The sequence below is a fragment of the Manis javanica genome, chromosome 7 (genome assembly GCF_040802235.1).
Source record: "Manis javanica isolate MJ-LG chromosome 7, MJ_LKY, whole genome shotgun sequence".
Classification (NCBI taxonomy): Eukaryota; Metazoa; Chordata; class Mammalia; order Pholidota; family Manidae; genus Manis; species Manis javanica.
Genome location: NC_133162.1, coordinates 71,733,217 through 71,758,778, shown reverse-complemented (window position 1 = coordinate 71,758,778; position 25,562 = coordinate 71,733,217). Strand labels below are relative to the sequence as shown.

Genomic DNA, 25,562 nt, shown 5'->3' with positions numbered 1-25,562 from the left:
TACGGGCACTTGGGCTCGTGGTTTAATGATCGATGGTGGCCACACAAAATAGTCCACAGTTGCAAATGTTGGTGGGTGATCTGCAGGCCCAGTATGGTGAGGGAGCACTGGACTCGTGGAAAGTTCTCCTGAGGGACTGACAGTTGCCCACAACAGTGCAGAATGAGGAGAATTACCCAGATGGATGTGGGAGGAGCATTGCAGGCAGAAGCTGTATGTGAGGACACCCAGAAATGGGCGAGAGCTTGGGGTACCCGAGTCATGCCCAGAGGCTGGCTGCCTGGAACACAGGGTCCAGGCATGGATTAGGCAGGGCCTCACAGGCCCTGTTGGGGGTGTTGATTTTATTTTAAGGATACTGGGAAGCTAATGCAGGTTTTAAGCAGGGGCAGTACAGTCTGATTTGTGTTTCGTGATGCTCACTCCACAGAGGTATGTAGAATGGTGGCTTATAGATGGGGGGAGGTTGGGTGTGGGGGTCCAATGAGGAGATGATAGTGATTTAGACCAAAGTGATAGCAGTGGAGATGTGAGAAAGTTGACAGATCCAAGATATATTTTGGTAAAACATGAAGGACTTTTTCATGGCTTGAGTGCAGAGGGTTAGAGAGAGAGAAGGGTCGAGAATAAGTGGGTGGATAGAGGTGCCCCTTTATTGAGATTGCCGCGCCAGGAGAGACAGGATCATATCCCAGGTAGCTCAGTTGAACTGCTAAGTTTGGATTGCCAGTGGATCACCAGTGGAGATCCCCTGGGTGGGGATCAGGAGCCCAGGAGGGCAGAGACTGGAGCAATACCATGGAACCATCAACAGGGCTGGGGGTTAACGTTTACAGGGATGAGTAAGATACACAAGGAAGGTTGGTGATTCTATAGGGAGGGGACATAAGTGATGGCTCTGGGTCTGGGTCTGGGAGAAGGCAAGAGGTGGGACCCTCCAGAGCGCATGAGCAGGGGCCGGCCTGACATGGAAGCAGGTTTCTTCCTTAACTTTCAGCACTTTAGGTGGGTGTGAAGATCTGGTGGCAAGAAGTAGAGAACTTCCTTATGATAATGGCTTCTGTTTTTATCCATGAAGAATGAAGCAAGGTAATTAGCTAAAGGTGGGGAAGAAGCCTGGGCAGTTTGAGGAGAATGGGCAGGGGAGGTGGTGGGGAGGGTGTAAGGTGAATGGCAGGGTGGAGAGCCTGTTGAGGTTGGTGACACAACTTTGCAAGAGTAAAAGCACGTTGCTAGTGTGGGTGTCTCTACTCTGCTGCTTGCTCACAGACACGGAGAAGTGAGTGGGTAGGTTGACCAGGGATGGGCTGACCCTGGGCTGGGATTTTACTAGGCATGCTCCATAAGGAGAGAGAGGGGAGTGCTCCATAAGGAGAGGGGAGTGAGGGCATGTGCAGTAGTAGAGTGACGGCAAGGACAGAAAGACAGAAACTTAACTGAGACAGAGCGGGGTGCAGGCAGGAGGAAGCTTCTGAGAGGGCTGCTTAAGCCAAAGGTCTGCAGGACAGGATGCATAAGACTGTCCTGTGCTTGGGAGGGAGGCGAGGCCTGGTCACCCTCCCCTTTGGGGTGCCTTCTCCTGGTGAGGGTCGAGGGAGGGGTCAACATACAACCTGGCCGGAGCTCTGGCACTTGCCTCTGAACAGTGCTGCCACCCATTTACCCCCCCATTTTATGCATTTGTTTACTTTTTAAATGTCTTAATAAAACATGAAAAAATATTTATTCTCCACAGATCAATAATTTACTATGAGTTATGACAATACTAAATTTGGTCAATTATTCATGGACTATAAAGTATTTATAAATGCTACCTTAATTTAAAGCATTAGCCAACAGAATTCAAATATTAATAAAGTCAGTGCCAGCTTTAAGGCAGAAAGGAAGGGCACAGATAATGAGGGTGGCTCAGGGGAGGGTGCATGCTCGTGGCTGTTAAGATTATTGGAGTAACGAGGTAACACGGGGAGCCCCATTTGTGGGACTGGCAGGGTGCTGGAGTCCCTGGGGCTGGCCTGCCAGACCCCCCACAGAGAGAGAACATTTCTTCTGGAGAGCAGGGCTGAACCCGGGGCTGCTCAGAGCCAATCTACCCCTTCTGCTGCCTGCTGAGACCAGGCTTCTCTCAGGGGAAGGCACCTCCACCAGGCTGTGTCTACCTAGGTGGAGTGCTCTCTCTTGCCTTGTCCATCTGGAAAAGTCCTATCATTCTTCAGGGAGCTCCCCAGAGGCCATTTAGCAGTGAGATTGAGGGAGCTTGTGACCTCAGAGTAGCAGGGGCCACATGGGAGGGGTCTCACTTATTTGGGGTCTGGTTTTGTAGGGGGAGCAGGTGTGTATGTGTCTGGGTCACGAGGCATTCAGGGCATCTGGGGTGGAGGGTTGGGACGGCCGCGGCCTGTGTTGTTACCAAGTAGTGGCAGTGGGAGTTGTGTGTCTCTTCCAGTAAGGCCTTCTGGGTATTGCTTCCCCCAGCCTTGGCCTGAGAATTTTCCAGGAATCCCCACTGGAATGGAGAAGACTACTCATGGATTAGTAGTGGTGCCCAGAGTGACCTCAGTGTCTGGAGGCACCTTTTTTATCTACAGTGCCTGTTGGCAGGCACCAAGGGATTTGATGAGCCAAGGATTTGTCCTCAGTGGAGAGAGGCCCTTTCCAGCTTTCTGGATCCTCCTCTGGGGCTTATGCTAAGTGGGGGGTGGCCTCAGGAATTTCCATCCAGGGAAGTGTTGGACAGAGTCAGCCATGGAATCTTGGACTCCGTCCCCTGCTTGCCACCATCTCTTCCTGGCACTGAGTGTGGGGGCACCTGAAAGTATGGTTATGTTTTTCTCTTGCTGCTCACTCTCTGGCTCTGTGGCCCTGGCTGAGCAGCCAGCCCCCTCTGCACCTGTTTTCTCCCCAGGGGATCAGAAAGCTCACCTGGGGTAAGAGGGGCAGAGACCTTGTGTGTCTTGTGGTGTGGCCAGTGCTAAGGCTGGCAGGTCCTTCCCTGAGAGTCCTGTGCCTGGAGAAGCTTGGATCAGCAGGCTGCTGATGTCTGAGGGGAGCCTGCAGGGATGTGACTGCGGGGCTGTCTGGGAATGCCGGCTCAGCTCTGTGGATCCTCTGGTCTGCGCCCAAGCCCAAGTTCTGAGTGGCCTCTTTCTTCCCAATTCCTGAGAAGCTGTCGAGCAGCCCAGAGACCCTCACAGCAGCCCCCTGCTCCCCTAGTATCACCCCGATTGGGCCAGGGGGCTTGAAGCTGCTCATTACATTCATCTGTGTCTGTCTTTCCCAGCTGATAAGCTATTCTCAGGGAACCCTTATCAGCACATCAAGCCTGCATTGTTATAATCAAGGGAGAGATCGGCTTTATGACCTTATGATATCGGAGGCAAAGAATTATAACAAAAGCTGTTATCTTCTAGTGAGCTTCAAAAACACCTCTAAGCTGGAGAGGCCAGTAACAGTGGTGAGTTCTCCATTCCTTCTATGTGCCATGCAGTGCAAGTGGCTCTTCACATCTGAAGACCTTCTACAGAATGTGCACAGCAGCCCTGTGAATTGGGTGCTACCATTTTTACCTCACAGAAAAAGCACAGAGGCCCAGAGAAGGGCAGCCTGTTGCCCAAGATTGCACAGCATGCATGTGGCAGGGTCTGGATTCAGACCCGGCCACTGGACCCTTACATGGGTTCAGCATCTCTCTTCACCACCAGAGTGTGAGTTGTGTAACATCCTGTCCCAGGGATGAGCACACAACCTTGATTAAGCTACTAGCTGATTTGGCTTTGATCTCATGTATTTTGATCTTATTATTTTTTATGTTAGGAGGTGCTCAATAACCATCATTTCCACAGTGCCCCAATTAGCAGGCCATTCACAGTGGATTGAAAATTGACTTGTACCAGGCCTCTCCATAAGCCTCTGGGAGAGGCTTCCAGCCTTAATTACCCACCCCCGACCCTGTGCCAAGCCTGGTGGCCTGAGGAGCTTGTGTGGCCCTGCAGGTGACTGTGTGAGGTGGGACCGTGGAGGCGGGGTATCACTCTCTGTTGTAACTATTTCTTGGGAGCCTGGGCATGACTTGGGTGGGGCCAGTTTCAGGGTGATGGGGAGGCCCGAGGGGCAGGAACCTGACATCTGTTTAGCATCTTTCTTGTGTGTAGTATGGGGTTGACACTTGTGGTCCACGCTCCAAGTCAGTGCTCTCATAGCTCTGGGTAGAGATGCTTAGCGAGAAAATGGAGGCTAAGAAAGGACAAGTCCCCAGCCACATGGCTGCTGACTGGAGGAGCCCAAGCTCAAACTCCGATCTGTGAGATTCTAGCATTCCTTCTGCCCTGGGTGAGCCTGGGCCCAGCCGAGGAGCCGCTGTCTCTGGCTGCCAGCAGGGCTGGGGCAGGGTGACCCGGTCAGGCAATTACCTGTTCCCTGAGCACATTCCTGCTGCTTGGCCGCTGTGCTGTCGCACTGCACTCCTCGCTCAGGCTCCCATCTCTGCTGGTCTAAATCCTCTTCCTTTGTGGCCCTGAGGTTGCCCTCCCCTGATCCCAGGGAGCTTCTTCTCTCCTTCCTCATGGGCTGAATTGTAGGGTCTGTCTCCCTGGTGGGCTCTAAGCTCCTCAAACGCATGGTCATCCTGCTCTTTGCTCCCCCAGTGCTTAGCCAGGGGTTTGCACGTGGTGGTGTGCTGAGTGTATGTAAAAAACACACAGGATGGAAGGACCCAGTCTACCCTTATCAGTGGGATGCATGCCCAGATGGGAAACCAAGGCTCAGAGAGGTTAGTGACTTCAGAACCTGGCATATATGGAGTGGGGACAGGGCTTGCCCTCAGAAGTCAGGTGATCTGGAAGGGAGTCACATGGGGTGGGTGACAGCGAGCTGGAGTGAGTGCTCTTGAGGCTGTCCTGGGCTAGGACAGGCCTGGAGTTCCTGGACAAACTTCATGCTCTAGTGATGTACAGTTTATTTTACAAGAGCACTTTCTAAAGTTATAAATGCAGTGTCCTAGCATTAAAGAGACTGTGCACAAGAGAAGAGAGAAATTCATTCATCATCACAGATCCTTAGCTTCCTTTCAGTGTTTTACATTTTAGCATGCTTTTCACCTAGTTGTCATCTTGGTGACCATATAATTATGAGCCCTGGTCTGGTCACTTAGCCACCTCCCAGAAGTGGTTTTTAGACTGGATGGCATCTCAGGTTAGCCTTGCCTTTCATCTGTGTGTGGCCTCAGAAGCCCATATCGGAAAATGGGCACAGTGACACAAAGTCTGCATGAATGTCATGGGAATAATGTGAATTCAGGTACATAAGCACTTGACAGAGGGTTTGGCCCAGAGAAAATTCTCTTCAATAGTCCCTCCTTCTAATTAGCTTCATACTTATCCATTATTGGAGAATCATTATCTGTTCATGATGCAAAATTTTGGCAAAATATAGAAAAGAATGAAAAAATCACTTCTTGGCCTCTTTTCAAATGCAGTCACTTTTAATATTTTGCAATATCTTCTGTCCTTTCTTTCATGCATTGAATTTTATTTAACTGATATCATAAAATACATATAATTTTGTATTATTTTCACATTACTCTTTTATGACAAGCACTTTCCCATGTTATTGTAGTACCCTCATAAATAGTTTTAAAGGCTGCATATGCTTTCAACAAATGGAGCCTTTTCTTAACCACTCACCTACCTGCATCTTTGAGATCGTTAGCAGTATTTCAAGTGTAGGGAGAAGTAGCCTCTGAATGTTTTTTATCTAAAGCCATTCCCATAGTTTGTATAGTTGTCCAAAGTGGAATTATTGACCAGGGGACATACAAATGGCAAGGCTACTGTACTCTTGTGCAAGTCTCTGCTGACTGCTGTGTGCCAGGCACGGTGTTTGTCTGGGGAAGGATGGTGAGCAGAATGGGCATGGCCCTTGGCCTCCTAGAGCCTGAGGTTGAGTAAGAGAGACAGAGAGTTACAGGAGCACGGTGAAGTGCTGTGATAGAAGTGCAAGCTGCAGGGGGTGCATGAGACAAGGGGTCCTTCGCCAGTCTGTGGATGCAGAGACAGTCTTGTAGCCTCAGTGTGAAGGTTCAAGATGCAACAGAAAACATGGTGGGTTCCAGGGGTTGAAAGGTGGGCAGGGGCATGTGAAGACCATGAGGCTGCAGGCATTGAACAGCCTGCAAGGCTGTCCTAAGGAGTTTGACTCCATCCCCAAGGCTCTTGGGAGTCACCATAGGGCTTTAAGCAGGACTATGACCCAAGTGGATTCTTTTTAGAAGAGAGCTCAGTTGGCTGTATGAAGCCTGGATGGGACGGAGTCAGAGCATTTGGGTGACTGTGTGATTCCCAAGAAAGACATCAGAGAGTCTCTTGTTTAACTACCTCATGTCCTGCCTTGTGTGTGGAGGCCAAGCGTTCAGCAGGGAGAACTGTGGGCATTTGCTAATGCTCATGAATGTGTAAGGCATGCGTCCTTGTGTAGGGAGCAGCCGGCCTCTGGTTGAATGTGTGGTGGGCTCATCCTCTTCCCTCACCATCCCAGGCACCCCCTGCCTTGATTCTTGGGGCTGCTTCTGCTCTTATTCTGCTTTTCCCAGCCTTGTCTGAGGCATTACCTAAGCCCAAGGGCTCTCAACCGAAAGCACTGCATTGTCAAAGTGGTTCAGAAGTCTGCCGTCTGCAGTAGATGGCCCGCTGACATTTGCAGGCTGTGTTTTAAAACTGCATTTGCGTTCCCGTTCCCCCATTCCTGCCATCACATAAAGCATTATTAATAAACGTTTGCTTCAAAACTGGTGCAGTAAGTTGCAAGATTGGAGGGGGGATGCATCTTTCTATTTATTAATTGGTTCATTGTCCCCAAAATCCCAAGTGTGTGGCTAATAGGGTTACTGGATGACTTTAAAAGATGCGTCCTGAGTCCCACAACCTCAAATCCATTTTCCGCGCCTGATAGCCGCCAGGAGCATCTTCCTTTGTTATTGTCAACTGGCTTTTGAATAATCCTGGGATTCCGGAACTAACTGCTTCATCTGGGGTTTGACCCAGTGTTTTATATGAATCAAGTGGACTTGGCCAGAAGACCTAGTGTTTCTTTTTTCTCCCCTATAATCTGGGTCCTCCAGGGCAAGTGTCTCCCTAACTTTCTGATACAGTTCATTCCCTTTAGTTCCAATCAGTCATTTCAGTCAATAATTGCAGAGCATAGGTGTATTCACGGCTTATCTCTTGGCTTTGGGGATGCAAGATCAACAAAATGAGTCTGCAGCCTTATGGGGTTCCCACCCCAAGTGGAAAACAGGACCACAGATTGAGCAGCAGATGCAGGTCTCACAGACACAAGTTGGATTCCTGTTGTGCCATCCCTCTTGGAGTAGACTAGGGCCAATGACTTTGCCTCTCCTGCCTCCATTTCCTCATCTGTTGAATGGGTGCAAGAAACATCCAGCAGGCAGGATCCCTAAGAACATTGGTGACACTGTGCAAGTGAGAACTGCTGGCCTGACCCAGGATGGGTTCTCAGTCCCTGGGGAGAGGCAGCATTTCTTGGGGCCCCGGGCATGAGCTGTTGGGCATAGGCCAAGTGCTTCGTCCCCACACTGACCCCCACCTCTACCTCCCCTCTCTTTCCAGCCTGTGACCTCATGACCCAGGGGATTCTGGCCTTGGTCACATCCACTGGCTGTGCATCCGCCAATGCCCTGCAGTCCCTCACAGACGCCATGCACATCCCCCACCTCTTTGTCCAGCGCAACCCAGGAGGGTCGCCACGTACCGCCTGCCACCTGAACCCCAGCCCTGATGGCGAGGCCTACACACTGGCCTCCAGACCTCCAGTGCGCCTCAACGACGTCATGCTCAGGCTGGTGACAGAGCTGCGCTGGCAGAAGTTCGTCATGTTCTACGACAGCGAGTATGGTGAGTTGGGCGCAGGGACCCCTCTGGGCCTCCAGTGGGGGCTCGGTTTGGTGCTGGGAGATCTGTGAGCTGGCTGGCACCCCCAGGGCTGGGTGCCTTAGAGTGGCTGGGTGTGGCTGGTGGCTGGTGGTCTGAGTTGAATGGGTCTTGGGGTTGTAGGGCCCAACCTTGAGCTTTGTGAGTGGGGGAAAAGCTGCAAAAACAGATCTGTAGATAGGCACTTATGTTGCCTAGCAACAGCACCTTATCATGACAGCTGAAGTTTGAATCACCTTAGAGTTTTCAATAAAATATTAATAAACTACTGTCAGGCGTCTGAAAGGCTTCATGTAGGCAGTGGTGGAGGCTGCCAGCCCGGGTCCTCCCGGAAGCCTCCTCTCCAGAGATTGCCTTTCACTCTGGACATTTGCCTGCCTTCCCAGCAGCTTGCCTCCTTCCCCCCTGCTGTGCCCTTGGGTTGGAACAAAGGTTAAGGGAGGGACACCCGAGTGTCATGGGGACTGGTTGGGGTTGTATGTGTCTGGAGACACTAAGCATGGCTGGATGTGGCTTCTTTGAAGATCTCCCATATGAAACAAAAATCATAATTTGCTTGTTAGGAAAACACAAGAAATGGGCTTTGGAGAAATGGCTTCAGGTTTTCTTATGGCTGCTCTGTAAAAGCAGACCATTTCTAGTCTTGAGATAAAGTGGTTTCTGCATTATGGTTTATTTTTTTGAACTTTTTATTTTGAGATTACTTAGATTCTCATGCAATTATGAGAAATAATAGAGATGTCCCATGCACCCTTCCCCCAGGCTCCCCAAGGGCAGCATCTTGCATATCTGTCATATGATATCACAAGCAGGATTTGACAGACAATCCGTAGACCTTGTTCAGACTTCTCCAGTGTATATGCACTTGCATGCGTGTGTTCATTTCTTTTCAATTTTATCATGTGTACCTTCATGAACCACTAGGGCAGTTTTCTCACAAAGATCCCTGTTCTATCCATTTATAGCCACAACCAGTCGTATTAGGGGTCTTCAAAGGGTGTACAGGACTGGTGAGGGTCAGAAGCCCCATAGGTGGGGCCAGGGTGGAGGGGGTGGACCCTTGAAAGCTCCTGCTTTGTCTCTTGGTGAAATAATTCCTTTGCTAAGAATGTAACTAAGAGAAGAAACCAGCATATGTTTGCATTTGCCTAAATACTCTGCTTCTCTAAGACCGGAATGTTGTCCTCAGCTCTTGAACAAATATGCTGTTTGGAGTCTTCCAGGAGAAATTGAAAGATCAAACAGTCACTGGGATGAAATGAAGATGAAACAGTGATGAGGACAAGGGTGGCCTGAGGCTCAGGGCACTTGCACTGGACTCTGTCTAGAACCTGGCCTCTCCCTCCCACTGCTACTCAATCCCTGGCACTGGGGAGCAGTTGGAGACTGTATGACAGTCATCAGGAGCCCATGTGGCATCTGTTGGGGGCCCAGCCTCCCTGGGAGAACCCTCTGTGCTGGTCTCTTGGCTGGCCAGCTCTGAGGCTGGCCTGTGGGGAGGTGTGGGCACTGCTGGGGCTGGAGGACGCTGTGGTGCGGGGGCTGCAGGCCCTTCCCACCCCACCTCTCCCATCACCCTTGCTCTCCTTCTGCTCTGGTCTGCAGAAACTCTTCAAGTTTGGTTCTCCCCAAGGCCGGGGAGGTGGAAACCTGAGCCCCAAGAGGACCGGGGGCAGCTCTCCAGCCTGCCCATGCTGTCTGGGCCCCTGTGATTCTTGCAGACTGAATGTCACCTGATGGCACTTGTTCAAACTCTGTGCTTTCTTCTTATGGCACCTCTTTCCCCAGTCAGCTCAAGAATAAGACTTCACAGAAAGGAGCTGTGACCCCCAGCTGTCTGCAGCCTCTGCCCTTCCCCGTGGAGCTGGATCCTTGGTGACACACTCTCACAGATAGGCATCTCCTCCCTCGGTTGCTCTCAGCTTCTCTTGACACACTCATGGGGGCTAATCCTGGATGAACAATGCACTCCACACGAGCTGCAAGCTTCAGGACAGCAGGCCACCTGCTGTTCACTACTGCGTCCCTGCCCCTTAGCACAGGGCCTGGCACAGAGGGAGCCCTAAGAAACTGCCACTATGTGGATGAACAGACTCATTTATGAGGACATGAAGTTTTCAAACAATTTTCCCAGAAGACAAAGAAGACATGGGAGGAAAGACAAAGGCACTGGATAGTCTGACCTTTGAGGTAGGGGAGGTGCACTAGGAGACAGATGTTTCCTTCTGCAGATACACTCCTGGGCCATGCTGCGCCCTCCAACCCCTTCCCCCGAGGGCCCCCAGTCAAATCTCCTTTCTGAGGCGAACACTTTTGCTGCCTTCTTTGGGGCTGAAGTTAGTTTTCAACCAGACTGGCCTTATCAGTGATTCCATCAAGATACAGGGTCACCATAACTTTCCTCTGGTGGACCACTGCAGGCAACTTTCTGAGCCTTGAATGCTGTGTTGGCAAGGGTTCTGAGGCTGTATGTGGACTCAGCAATAGAAAGTGTGGTGATTGCTCTGCAAGGTCTCCACGGTCGCAGGGGAGGCACTGGCGGCATAGTGCTGTTTGCTGATTCTGACCTAGAGGGTAGGGCTGAACAAGTGCCTCATTTGACTATCACTGTCCAGGGTGCTGACCCCTGTGGCTTTAAGCTTTCTGGAAGCCAGAGCACTTTCACAGGAGTCTGGGCAAGATCTCCTGTTGTTGCCTGCTCTGGCCTCCTGACTCGACAACCTTTAAGGTCAGCTATTTGCCCCAAGATAGTCTCTGTAAGACTTTAATCATGCTGACTTCTGCAGCTTGTCCTGGTCATGCCCCTTATGCCCAGCCCAGCCCCTGGCCTATTTTCCAACATGACTTGTGTTAGGAGAGCCAAGGCAGTGGAGGCCCACCTGTTACCCGGTGCAGCACATCCAGAGCCAATAGTGCGGGGTGTGGGGGCTCCCCAGGCATGGCTGGCTCTGGCCTGTCTGAGAGCTGGGCATGGGTTTGCATTGCCCAAGACAAATGGTGCCTCCAGAGCTCCTCAGGCCCTTTCCTCCATCCCACCACTGCAGACTCACTGTAGATGAGCCCAATTAAAAAGTAAATTGAGTGTAAAGACTGTTTTATTCATTCCAAAGTCAAAAAGAAGTGGTTTGGGGATATAGCAACTTTTTTTTAATGCTAATCTGTACTTATCTTTACATATATTATTTCATTTGGGCCATGCCGTAACTCCATGAGGTGGGATTATTGTTGCATTTTAAAGATGAGAAACATGAGGCCCAAAGGGGTTCTTTTTTGACTTCAATGCCTCGGCACTTAGCTAAGGCACCATTCATTTCTGTAATCAGGGGCTTGCTAGGCTCCAGTTACCTCCTCCTGTCCCCAGCCAGGCAGAGTGGAAGCCAAGGAAGGAGAGGTGATTTGGAATGGGCTTGGTATGGCCTAGGCTGATGGGGCCATCACTTTAGTGAACGTCATACAGATGGTCCCACTCTTGCTGGGTGAGGCCCAGTTCTTCCTCATTTGCCCCTCAGCCTCCCTTTAAACTCAGGAATGACCTGCCCTGGGTAAAGCTTGAAGACTGGGTATTTGAATGAGGAGTCAAGGGTCAGAAAGGCAAAAGCATTGAGCCCTGACACAGAACTTGACAGAGGAGTGAGAGAGTAATTTGTATATATTTGGTTTACAAAATGCAAGATGTGCCATTTGGTAAAATTCCATTGAAAATACTTGTATGCTTGTTGTGACAGCAAAATGAAAAAATAAAAGAGAAGCTGACATTTGGGAAAGAAAATCTGTAACATTAAAATACCGAAAGTTTGGATCAAATGGAAAAGAGAACTTTCTGACTTGCCACTTCAAAAAAATTCTGGGATATTCATTCATGTGTTGGGGGTGGGTGCTAGAAGCAGCAGCCACCATTTCTCTGGAGTGAGTATATTTGGATGAGGGGCGTAGTTATCATGGGATCTTAGAAACCATTGACTCATTCATTCAGCAAATATTCACGGACTCCCTACCATGTACAGTTATTTTGCTAGACATTCATTTTAGAAGAATAAACAAATGGGGGGAGTAACTTGGCTAAAGTTGCACAGGCTGGGATTTGAAATCAGGAGCTCAGGCTCTTTCCTCCATAGCACCTCCAGGGTATAGCTCTTGGCCCCTGGGCCAGCCTGCAGGGCTGGGCTGGGTCAGGAGCTAGGATTCCACAGAAACAAAAGCTCAGGGCTCTGCACGAGTGGCTATTGTCTGCTTGTGCTTGTTTTAAAATTACTTTTTAAAATTAAAAGTTATACGTGATTACAGTGTATATGTCAAATTAAAAGAATGATAAAACAAGCTCCTGCGAACCAGTGCAAGTTAAAAAAAATGCAAAGGAACCCATGTGTGTCCTACTCCTGTCATGCCTTCCCCCATCCCCCACAGACAGGGGACAGAATTGCTATCCTGATTGCATGTGAACCATTTTGCCTGCTTTTCTTTATAGTTGATCACACAAGTATGGATCTTAAAATATATATTGCTTTAGTGTAGCCTGTTTGTGAACCTTAAATATATGGAATAACACTGTGCACTTTGTGATTGCTTTATTCACTCAACATTAGGTTTTTAAGATCCATCCATTTGCTGCATGTGGGTGTATTCAGTCATTTTATGGCTGCATGCTGTCACTGATATATTATCCACTTCAATGTTATGGGCACTTGCATAGTTTCCAGGTTTTTGTTGTTATAAATAATGCTGATTAGTACATTCTCGTGTTTGTCTTTTGGTGTTTGTATGGAATCATTTTTCGAGGGTCCATTGAAGGAGTGGAATTGTTGGAGACTGTTGGGTCTCTTCATGTTTCACTTTATTATGCTATTCCAAATGGTCTTCCAGAGCATTTCCACCTGTTTGCTCAGCCATCTGCAATGTACACACACAAAGTTCCCCAAACTCAAACTAGTGTTGTTTTTGCTTTTAAGATTTTCATGTGGAATGATATCTTACTATTTAATTTACATTTTCCTCATAAAATTGGGGTTGAGCATGTTTTCATATTTTTATGGGCTGTTTTTGTGTTCTCTTCTATGAAATGAAGAGAATTTTATTTTTTACCCATTTTAAAAATTGAGCTTTTGCTTTTGTAAGCTAGGTGTGATAGATAATTTCTTTCAATTAGTTGTCTTAATGTGCATAAGTTCTTTATTGTCTTGTCAAATTTACTCATCTTTCGTGTCTTTTTTCTGCCTTACTGAAGAAGTCCTTCTCTTTCCAAATGTCATAAAGATATTCTCCTGCCAAAACTTCATTATTCTCTGCTTTGAAACAATGTTCTCAAATGTCACTCTGGCTGGTGCCCACAGCTAGGTCCTGGCCAAGGTGCGTCTGGCTCTTGATGCTAGATGACCTCTCCCTGAATCTGTGGCCCAACATTCCTCTTCCAACACTGCTCCTCTCTGCCGTGGCCTTTGGGCCAGTGTTGTTCTTGGTGGACATTGCATAGCTTGTGGCAAGGTGGTTAGGGAGCACTTCCTGGAGGAGGTGACATGACATGTAAGCAAGGGTCCAAAGGACTAGTAGGAGTTAGGTAAGCAGAGAGAGCTGGGGGTAGGAGGATAGGAAGAGTGTCTAGGGCAGAGGGAAAAGCATGCTGGAAGACCTGGGGGTAGTGGAGGGGGAAAGATCATATGGCTGGATTGTGGGTAGAGGCTGGGGTGATGCTGCAGCTCTGTGCTGGGCAGGCCTTAGAAGCTCACTAATGAGCTCGGAATATCTAGAAATCTCTTGGAGCTGTACTTGCTACCTCAGGGGGTAACTCTGGGCCCTGTTCTTCACTCCCAGTCCAGAGACCTGAGGGCAGACCCAGGGCATGGGGATCTTCATCTCCAAAATGCTCTGATTTTTCTGCTGCCTGTGTCTAGACTCACTGGCTCATACAAAAAGGAAGAAAGTAGCACAGAGAGGAATAGTCATCCAACTGAGGACAAACCCCAGGCCTAAAGTCCAAGCCCAATGCACGGCCTGAACTTCCCAGGTGACCCAGGTGATCCAGGCATCAGTGCTTAACAGCTCATGTGTCTGCAGCCCTGGCTCTGAGCTGCGCGCCATGCAAGTACATGAGCTGCACCAGCTGATGTTGTTCTCATGGCAACCCCTCCAGGTGGATTTGTACTTACCCTGTTCAACAGATGAGGAAATGGAGGCTCAGAGAAGTAAAGGGACTTGCTCTAGGTCATGTGGCTAGGGACAGGGTGCTGGCCAGATCTGATTCTGAAAGCTGAGTATCACAGCTCTGCTCACAGCTTCTGTGTCTTTGTGGTGAATGCTACAGGTAACTCTTTTCTTAATACACAAGGATTTATTGTTGCACTGTTAGTAACAGCAGAAATTGCTGTTACTAAATGCCCATCTGCAGGAAATTGGTTAAATATATTATGCTATATGCATTTAATGGAAAACGATGGTTCTTTATGTACTAAGGGGCAGTTCCCAGCACATAGTACTGTTAGCTGATAGCAAAGTGAAAGTGGTGGTGCAGAGTGTTGCTCCATGTAAAAACAATCTTATGTGTTTGTGTATTTGAATATACATACAGTCACTATAAGGAAATGCTGTTTTAGGGAGGGAAATATAATGACTTGGGACCAGAGGTATATTTTTCAGTACATAGTTTTATACCTTTTGAGTTTTGTACCAAGTGCCAAAAATAAGTAAACAAAAAAAGTGTGGGATGTCACCCTTTCTGCCTACTTTCTGCTCATGGTGACTTCTCTGAGCCCTAGCTGCCTCATCTATGGAACAGGAATGTAGTTCATGAGCCATATGAGTAAAGCAGCCAGCAGAGGTCCTAGCACATGACAGTAACAGACCATGTGTGGGAACCAGGAGTGGCAGTGGTCAGCATTCTCCCCTTGCAGGGCTGGGTGTGGGCACAGGGCCTCAGTAGAGTCTTGGCATAAGTTAAGCTGTTTGTCCCTCCACTCTGGCTCAGGGTTACCTTTGAGTATAGTGGTTAGGGGCAAGAACTTGGAGCAGTCTGCCTGGGTTGAATCCCAGCTCTGTTTCTGTAGAGCTATGTGACATTGGGAAAATCACTTAATCTCTCTGTGCAAGTCTCCTCATTTGCAAAATGAGGATAAAATAATCGTCCTTGTCTGATGTGGTTGATGTGTGGATTAAATGAGTTAATAATACAAGCAAAAGATCCAGTAGACTCTTACAAGATAACATAGGCAAAAATCTTTTGAACATGAGCATAAGCAATTTCTTTTCTGGACACATCTCCTCGGGCAAGGGAAACAAAATAAAAAACGAACAAATGGGAGTACATCAAACCAAAAACTTTTGTATAGCAAAGGACACCATTAAAAGGACAAAAAGACAACCTATATTATGGGAGAATATATTTGTAAACGATTTATCTGATAAGGGGTTAACATCCAAAATATATAAAGAACTTGTATGACTCAACACCAAAAAAACAAATAACCCAATTAAAAAATGAGCAAAGGATCTGAACAGACATTTTTCCAAAGAAGAAACACAGGTGGCCAACACGCACATGAAAAGATGCTCCATATCACTAATCATCAGGGAAATGCAAATCAAAACCACAGTGAGATACCACCTCACGCCAGTTAGAATGGCTACCATCCAAAAGACAAGAAATAACAAGTGTTGCCAAGGATGTCTAGAAAAGGGAACATATACTGTTGGTGGGAATGTAAATCAGTGCAACTGCTCTGGAAAGCAGTTTGTGGAGTTTTCTCAAAACACTCAAAATAGAAATACCATATGACCTAGTAATTCCACTTCGAGGACTTTACCTGAAGAAAACAAAATCCATGATTTGAAAAGATATATGCATTACTCTGTTTATTGCTGCACTATTTATAATAGCCAAGGTATGTGTCCATCAATAGATGAATGGATAAAGAAGGTGTGGTACATATACACAATGGAATATTATTCAGCTGTAAAAGAAGAAATCCTGCCATTCACAACAACACAGATGGACCTAGAGGGTATTATGTTAAGTGAAATAATCCAGGTGGGGAAAGACAAACACTATATGATTTCACTTATTTGTGGAATCTAAAAACAAAACAAAACAAAATGAACAAAATAGCAGTAGACTCATAGACACTGAGATGTGGCTGGTGGTTACCATGTGAGATGGGTTAGGGTGAGAGGGGTGAAATGGGTGCAGTGGATAAAGGGGGCAAAAATTCTCAATCATAATATAAATTAGTCATGGGGATGAAAATATAGCATAGAGAATATAGTCAATGATTCTATAACTTCTTCCTGTTTTGACAGATAGTAACTGCACTTTTGGGTGTGAGGATTTAATAATATGGGTAACTGTTGAACCACTATGTTGTATACTTGACACCAATATAAGATTGTATATGAACTATACTTAAATAATAATAAAAAACAACAACCCACCCCACCGCCACACACAAAAATACTGCATACAAAAGGTCAGCATGTTAAATGAGTTAATATATGCAAAGGGTTTAGCCAGTGCCTGGCACAGCCTAACTGCCCAGTAAGACTTGCTATTTAGGAGCTGTGACCAGCCATGGCCCCACTGCTGCCCATTCTGTCTTGGCCTCCAAGCTGGTACATCTCTACCGTGGCTTGTTCTGTGGCCTATACCACATCTTGATGTGTTCTTGGTATTGGGGGGCAGCTCTCACGTGCAGGGGACACTCCAGGCCTCCCTGCAGTCTCACTGCATGGTCACTGGCGGCTGCAGTGGGCCACTGCACCTTCTCACAGCCTGGCCGCTTCTCAGAGCAAATAGCTGTCATGTTTGGACCTCACCCCCAGAGTCTTCCTGAAGTGAAACTCCCTAGGAGAAAGAATTATTAGGACAAATTCTATTCTATCGAGGCTCCCTGCTGACAACGTCTCCTTTCTGGCCCCTGGCAAGGCAGCCCTGACAGCTGAAATGCAATGTTTGAGTGATCTCATTAATAACACACATCGTGTCATTATAGCATTAGTTTTAATTGAAGTAATAAATACCTTTTCGAGATGAAATGAGTAAGTGAGTTTAATTGCTAGGAAACCTATCAAGAAGTTTGACAATAACTTTATCAGGACAAGTGGTTTGGGTTTTGTTCTCCCATCTAATTACAAAGCAACTGTACTTTGGGGCATGTTAATTGTAGCATTTGCTAGAAGATTAAAGTTCATTAACTCTGAAGTTCCTCACCCCTCCATCAGATTCTGGGGCACATCTGGGGATGTGAGGAGACACCTGATGCAGGCTTGGATGAAGGACAGGAAGGCGAGGCTGCATGGCCCTCACATGTGCCGCACTGTGCAGCTGGACCTGCGGGTCACCACAAGACCTTGGCTGCACTTCCTGAACTTTCCTCTTCCCATGCCACCCTGCAGTGCCCTGTACGGAATACCATGGCCCCACTGACACTCTCTCCTGCTGACCCTGCTTCCCCAGATTGCCTAGGCCCTGGCATACAAGAGGGAACAGGTTTTATTGTTAAATGCCAGAATTCCAGGAACCAACACTTTGGAGGACCATTGACCCAAATGGGGACCCTCACTGCTTTCTTAATGAAATGAAGAATCATGTCCTCTTCTTGGTCTTAGTTGAACCATCTCCCACCCTCCTGTCAGGGGAAGCGTGGCTCTTTCCTGATAGGATCCAGCAATGTCAGGAAAGAGCAGGAAGCATAATTGGCATGCAATAAAATGCCCTCATTAGCTGTGTACTGTTTGATGGACTTGACAAATGTATGCTCCAGAGTAACCACCCCAGTCAAGGGAAGGAACACTGCCAGGTATAGAAATGTCTGTTTAGAAGAGGGAAAATTGTAGGTCACTTGCCCTGGCCCCAGTCACTTCAGCACTGGTTGGGTGGCCGTAGACCCCATGCCTGGAGCCCATGTGCAGCATCCCTGCAGCCGCCTCTCTGCTTCTAGAAGGGTTCTCAGGGATCGGGAGTGTCAGTGTGGCTGGCCAGGAGAGAGGGAGCAAGGCAGGAGGTGCGGAAGGCAGGGGAGGGGTGCAGGGAGCCAGGGAGGCCCTTTGGCAGCCACAGCTGGTATTTGGGCTGGAGCCGTCTTCAGGTGGATGAGAGCCCTGACCGTCTACTTGCTGGCTGGAGAGGGCTCCTCACCCAAGCAATGCCCAGCACCCCTTTGGTAGGTGGCATTGGGATGGCTATGGACACATGTTTCACTGTCAGAAAGAACAAAGTTGAAATACTTGTCCCACCACCTACTGCATCCTGGGTGAGCCACGTACCCTTCAGAGCCTTGGTTTTTCTGATCTGTAAGATGGGCATCACAGAACCTTCCTCCTGGGCTGCAGGAAGAGCCTTGCCTTCAGCACATGCCCAGCACACAGTAGCAGTGTGAAAGCCTTACACTGGACAAGCTTTCCCTTGCTTTTTGCAAAGGGATCTCAGCTGATGTCACCCAGCTGTGAAGAAACGTTTTTGGAGGTCTGGGAAGTGGGTTTCTCTTGCCTCTTGCTCAGCACTGACTGGCTGGGTGGGGACAGTAGCAGAGTCCAAGGCGCATGGGTCTGCTTGGCTTGTGTCCAGGCAGCATCTCTGCCAACTTTAGGAACATCCTTCCCCTTGTGAATCTCAGGAGGCAGGAAGGCTCTGGGGTGCCCTAAGATGTTTCCCTGGAAAGTGTCCTGCGGGAACCCCTGATGTTAATCTGAAGGTCCACTGTGCCACTGAAGCTTTCCATTCTGCACAGCCAGTGTCCCTGCAGTGACCTCCACACCCTGCCCTCTGTCACAGCCTTTCCTCCCCCAGGCCCCTGCTCCCCTCCAGCTCCTTGTTGCTCCATGGACATGCCAGACACAGTCTGGCCTCAGAACCTTTGTGCTGACTGTTCCCCCTGCTGGAGACACTATTCCTGCAGATTTCTGCAGGCTGCTCCTCACTTTTGGGGCTTTGCTCCAACTGCATCTGCCCTGAGATGCTTCCCTCACTACTCATTTAGCAATGGAACTAACTCCTTTTCCTCTTGGCACTGTTTTCTGTCTTCCCTACCTTTTTTTGTTGCTGTTGCATGTACTGCCATTTACTTATTTTCTGCTGTTTGTCTTCTCCTAACTAGAATGTGAGTTCCCACAGGCAGGGATTTTGTCTGTTTTGTTAAGTGATGTTACATACCCAGCATTTAGACCAGCACCTGGAACATAGTAGTTACTCAATAAATATTCAACAAGTGAATGAATGAATCTATATTCTGGGGCATTTCATTGCACATTTATCCTCCCAGAAAGCATTTGTTTCTTTATTTGGGATTTCTAATCTCAATTATAAAATACAATTTCTCTGGAGTCCAAAGATGTACAAAGGCCAAGTCCCACCCTCCTCCACCCCCACCAGCTAGCCAGCGGGTTCAGCCTGCCGAATGTCTACGCTCTCCTCCTTGGCAAGTGTGTAGGGAGTGCTGGTGTGTCAGGGGTCACGCCTGATGATGGTTCCGGTGGGCTCAGTGTTTGAGAAAGTGCCCCCATGGTTTCTCAGGAGGAATGAATGTCTACATTACTGGGTGGTGGCAGAGGTGGCCTCCCAGGTTTTGGGGTGAACCTGTCAGAAGGCTTGGGTTCTGTTTCTGCCTCACCTGTTTTCTAACTTATCTCTGGGCCCCTTGACAAAGCTTTCTCATCCTTTGTTTCCTTCTTTTGATGGTGGGGGTAATAAAACTACCTCGGAGGGTTCTCAGGAGGTTGAGATGAAATGAAATGGTGGGTCTGAGAGTGAGTAGGCTCGCTGTGGTCTAGACCATTTCTCATTTGTCTTACTCATCCTCAGTACCAAGGACAGCACTGGGCTGGGTAGACAAGGCTCCTGTGTTGCTTAGCACTGAACAAAGTGCCAGGCCATGTGCATCCTGAACCCTAAAGCCCTGCCTCTGCCCTGGGAGGTGGTGGAGTGTGAATTATGGCTGGGAGAAGGGGGGTTTGTCTGGTGGAGGAGGGGGAAGGAAAGCCCAGGTGGGGGAAACCTGTGTGGAAAACCTCAGGCATGTTCAAGACAAGGGGGTTTGGATGGCCAGCTGCTGGCCCTGAGAGCTAGGAAGTGGTGGAGGTACCAGTGAGAAGGGAGGGCAGGGACCGTGTCACGCAGCTGCAGGCAGCCTGGCAGAGGGCATCTGCGTGGCCCATTTGTCCTGTCCATGGTAGGGTTTCCCCTCTTCTAACATGAGCCATGTGTTCTGACACTGAGGCCTGCCCGCCTGCAGGGTCCCTCCTGCCTAGTGGGGATGCTCAAGAATGGAAACTGGACCTCCTTGGTTGCCGTACCCTTGGATGTGAAAAGGATGAAATTGCTTGTATGTTGGGTGGCCAGTTCACCCTTGTAAGAAGCCTGGTGGTTAGTTTTGATTTTGGGAATGGCTGCCCACCTCATGTTGCCCACTGGAGGTTCAGGGTGTGATGACCAGGCCAGTTAGAGCCAGAAGCTGGGGCCCATCCCTGTGGGTGGTGTCATGTCTCCTCTCCAGGTCTCTGTTTCTCTACTTGCTTGCTGAAAGTTGCTCTCCAAGCCACCTGACATCCCTGTGAGGGCTTGCCTGCTGCACCCCCGAGTGCCCCCTTCTTGGCAGGAGCCTCCAGGGGGCCTGGCATACTGTCTTTTGGTGTAGTTATTTTGGGGTTGCCTTGTCTGCTTGTTTGCTTATTTGGTTATTTCCTGTGCACATCCAGACAGGTTTCCTGGAGGCTCCCAGTGAGGCTTAGAGAGACGATGAGGCTAAGGAAACGGGAGTCAGAAGATCAAGACAGTAGCTGCTCTGCTGGGAGGGTGGCAAGCACCGCTGGGATCTCACTCCCCATGGCAGCCAGGAAGGGAGGAAGCCGCAGCTTATAGGGTTGCATGACCTCAGGAAGAACGAAGCAGGGTAGCTTGCTCCTCAGAGGGACCAGTCTTTACCAGCACTTGACAGAAATCCTCCTGAGGGACTTGGTTTGTGCAGGGGACACTGGGGACAGAGTGGGTGGTAACTCTGGCTCAACTTTAAAGCAAAGGCAGGGGTGGGTTTAGTTTGGCTGTTTCTCAGTCAAGCAGTTTGCTGACTGGAGTGTGGCCCTCAAGGCCAGCTGGGTCCCGAGCCGAAACTTGCCATTCTCGGGGGAGCAGGAGGGCTCTGGACGTTGGCATAGGGCCGCCCCCATGTAAACATCCTTCAGACTGGCCTTGAAAGAGATTGTGGAACCTGTGGATTACTGTCGTGGCAATCTTTGTCGCCCACTGAGTGAGGCCTCCTGTATATGATCAGTTCAGTTCCATTAGACAGATGCCCACTGAGTTCCAGATACCTTGCGAGGCCCTGGAGAACTGGAAATGTGTGAGACAGGTGTGGCCTTGCCCTGTTGGTCCCAACAGTAACTGCCACAGTGGGAACAAGGGTCGTGATGGAGGCTGTGCTCTGAGGGTCATTGGGGCTGTGGCAGGGAGCTCAGCCTGCCCAGCAGAGCCTGGGAACACCTTTGGGAGTTGGGTTGAGTCCGATGGGGTGGGGGACTTAGGATAGGGGGACAGTATGTGTGGGCCAGGGATAGAGAAAGCAGGGGTGTGAGGAGTTGGAGGGAATTGTGCCTGTCTGGAGTCAGGCATCTGGGATCAGAGCCTGGGACATGGAACGCCCTGCCAAGTTGGCAGGGGGTATGTATTCTAAAGGCAGTGGGGAACGTGGAAGGGTAGTTTAGTGTAGTTTCTTTTCTTTGTGATTTTTTCTTTGAAATTATTTTTATTATATGAGCAATACATAAAATGGACATGTCCTTATTAAGAACATGTAAACAACATAAGCATTCAAGGTGAAAGCAATAACCATCCGCTAAATTCTCTCTCCCACCTCCCTGCCTTCCTCTCTGAGGTAGTGAAGGCCCTTCCTGGGTGCATCACATGCATGTGTAGACATTCACATGCACATACACAGTTCTTTTCAGAAACAGAAGTGAGATTGCACCTTAGATATTGTTTTTTGCTGTGCTTTTCACTTAAGGTTCTTTGAAGATTTTGCTCCATGTCAGCTCACCCAGTTCTAACTCGTTCTCCTACCTCTGCACAGCCTTCTGCAGGGCGGACTGCAGGATTTATTGGTGCATGTCCTCATTTAGCTGGTTTCTAGTTATTTTGCTCTTACAAGCAGTGCTCTGATGTACACCCTTGAATGTATAGCTTTGTGCATATGTCTGACTACTTCCATGGGATGAATTGCTAGAAAGTAGAGTTGCTGAGTTGCAGGGACTCTGTGTTTCCCAATGAGGAAGCTAGAAAGACAGTGGTGAGGTGCCAGATACCCAGATAAAGCAGTCAGGAAGAGAGGTGTTTTGGAGAAGAACAGACCCTGTTCTGGTACCTGTGTTTTGATGGCTTGGAGGAAAAATACATTCTTGATGCTATGTTGCTGAGGAGAAGTGTGATTGGGCAGAAAGTCAGGGACAAAATCCAAAATAAGAGAGTCAGAGGACTTGGAGCAGGGGCCACAGAGGTCATGGCCACAGCTGTGAGAAATGATTTGAGAATTGAGTCGTCTGCAGCTTGGTGGGGCTGGGCCCTCGGAGGGGTGGTCCCTGTGGTGTGTCCTGCTCTGAGGCATCATGCTTTCGTGGTGGGATGGAGCCAAGCTGACAGGAGGTCAGAGAGGAGGGACCCTGAGTCCCGGGGGAGCAGCTGGTGGGCCTGGGACTGAAGGAAGGGTTGATGTGAGCCATGGGGTCTGGCCTACTCTAAGTGGCCCCAGGACCAGGACCTGGACTAAGGGGGAGGTGGTACAGGAAATCAAGAACTTCCCAACTGGCAGAGCTGGTCTGATCCAGAAGGGGCTACTTCCAATCCTCCAGGGAGGCCCCAGAGGCTCTGTGGCAGTGTCCTCATCTGACCTCAGGGGTGGCGGGGTGGCGGGGTGGGGGGGAGTGTCTTTGGGTGACAAGTCATTATTAATCAAAAGTCCCCATTGAAGATTTGCATCATCTGCGCAGGGCTGTAGGCTTGCTAATGGCCCTCTGGTTCAGCTTTCTTGTGGATCATAAACAGTGATATGCCCTGCCCATCTCCAAAAGGAAGGGAATGAAACACTGCTGCTCTCAAGTGCCAGGCCCTTCACAGCCCTTACCTCCGTCTGCATCCTCACTTGGGAGGAATGGGGCCCACACACCAGCTAGTCTGGGAAACTGAGGCTGGGTGAGTTTTCAGCTGCAGGTGGCGATTTAAGTCTCAAGCCCTCATTTTCCCGACTGCCAGATGGATGTTCAGGGCACAGTGTCCCTGGCATGAGGAGGGAGATGAAGGGGTGGGATAGGTGGCATCCACGGGGCTCCAAGTCAGGAGATGCTGCAGTGTGGTGAGGCTCTGGGGACCGGGAGGCACTTTCTGGCTGCTCTGCCCTGTTTTTGTGCCTCCTTGCCTCTCATCCTCTAGGCTGTCCTGACACACACGTCCCGACCCCTCATCATCCCCATTCATAAAGGGACACACGCACTGCACAGCCTTAGAGCCGGGCCTTACTGTGTGGCTGGTGAGGCTTTTGTTGCTGGACACCATCACGGCTCTGTGGCATTGTCACAAGTGTAAGTACAAAGGGATGTCACCTGTTGGTCCTTGTGATGTGTACTGGAGTCTGCCTGCATGCTGGGAACTTCCCACTTCGCTTTTTCTCTTTTTTTAAAAATTGTGGTATAATATGTACAACATAAAAGTTAACCATTTTAGCCAGTTTTAAGTGTATAATTCAGTGGCATTTATTACATTTCCATTGTTAAACAACCATCACCCCATCCACCTTTAGAACTCTTTCGTCTTGTAAAACTGACACTGTATCCACTAAACAGTAGCTCCCCGTCTCCCCAGCTCCTGCCCTTGGCAGCCATCATTCTCCTTCCTGTCTCTCTGAATCTGACAGCTCTAGGGACCTTGTATAAGTGGGGTCACACAGAACTTGCCCCTTTTGTGACTGGTTTATTGTACACCGCAATGTCTTCAAGGTCCATCTGTGAAGCAGTAGCATGTATCAGAATTTCCTTCCTCCTTAAGGCTGAATAATAATCCATATAGAATAAACAAAATTCCATACCTCATTCTGTTTATCCATTCATCTGTCCATGGACATTTGGGTTGTTTCCACCTTTTGTTCACTGCTTTCCTAGAGTATGGGAAGAAAAGTGTATTCCCTTGGGAGCGCGCGCATATATATGTGTGTGTGTGTGTGTGTGTGTGTGTGTGTGTGTGTGTGTGTTATGCATTTGCATGTTATACCTTTTGGAAGACATCCATTCATTCTTCACTCTGCCACCTGAGTCACCATCCTGGAACTCACTGCCAGGTTTAGAGCCTGACAGTGGCACACCTCCTCCTCAAGGACGCAGTTCAGATCCCTTCAGGCAGCCTGTGGGGCCTTCCAGGTCTGTCCCTCTCCTCCCTCCTGCTCCAGCCTCTTCCCGCATCATTCTCTCAAGGCCTCTCATGTCCCAGCTACACAGGATGTATCAGTTGGGGTGCAGCCAGGAAGTGGCCCTCTCCATGGCCTTCAGAGGACAGAATTTAACGTGGGAAACTATGGTCAGGTGTCGGTAGAGGTGAGACAAGTGAAGTGGAAACACCCTGGACTAATAGCTGTAGGAAGGCACCACAACAGCCAGGGCTGAAGGGGCAAATGGAAGAGGTGGTCCTGGAGCCAGGATCTCTCAGTGGCGCCACTCCAACGGAAGCGGGGATCATGGAGGAGACACTGAGCCAATGCTTATTGTAAGATGTGGGTTCAGTGTGACAGAAATGAAAAGACCAGAGACCCAGAGGCTCACACACACACACACACACACACACACATACACACAGGTGTGCATGTGCACATACACACACACACACACTCAGACATCTCAGATGCCTGTGGTAATTAAAGTCAGAGGCACAGATGAATGCGGTCTGTAGCCAGCCATGAATCTTGCTAACAGTCACCAAGAAAGATCAATGAATTTGCCTCCTTCTAAGTCGCACAAGGTTTCACTGGAGGGCCTCGGGCAGCTCAAGGTGAAATTCTTCCTGCAGGCTTCCTGGTATTCTGGCCTGTGTGGGATGGGGAGTTCCAAGTGAGCGTCAGGTATGCTTCAGACCTGCAGGACAGGGCTGGCATGTTGTGACACCTTGGTACTCAGGGACAGGGCCTGGGGAGAAGCCTTCTGCCGAAGGAGTCTACCTGGGACCTCCCCAAGCCTTGGTGACTGCCTCTGTGGTCAGAGGTCCTGGCCACAAAGCCAGGCTGCTGTCAGGGGTTGCTACCCCAGTCTCCCCTGACACAGCAGAGGGCACAGGCACCAGGATAGTGAAGCTTCTTGGGCCCCCACATCTGTTGTGGGGAGAGGGGCAGTGCAGGGAGGACATGTGTGGTGTCCCCTGGAGTCCACATGTATGAGCTCATGAGAGGCACTGGGCCACCTCTTCCCAACTCTGTATCAGCAAAGCACTTTGTTAGCTTGAAATTGGCCCTGTTAGAGTATGCATACCATGGAATCAGCAAGTGCTGTACACCGGGGCATCTTACTCTGGAAGGCCAGTTTAGCATCCCACTGTTGGCATGTCCCAGCCCAAGGGTATTTATTATCTACCTGGCTTTGGGGGACAAGATGGTGGCACAGAGGATGATAAAGTACATA

General features: G+C 49.1%; 1 protein-coding gene across 6 annotated transcripts in view; it reads left to right on the top strand.

The window, feature by feature from the left end:
• GRID1 (glutamate ionotropic receptor delta type subunit 1) overlaps positions 1 to 25,562 on the top strand; it is a 699,381-nt gene that overhangs the window by 161,462 nt on the left and 512,357 nt on the right. For 5 of the 6 annotated variants that reach the window (XM_037003097.2, XM_037003096.2, XM_037003098.2 and 2 more), the window contains exon 3: positions 7,623 to 7,907. The exons of the other annotated variant lie outside the window; for it this stretch is intronic. In XM_037003097.2, coding sequence (XP_036858992.1) covers positions 7,623 to 7,907 — 285 coding nt within the window. The remainder of the gene's footprint in view (positions 1 to 7,622; positions 7,908 to 25,562) is intronic. 6 annotated transcript variants of the gene reach the window in all.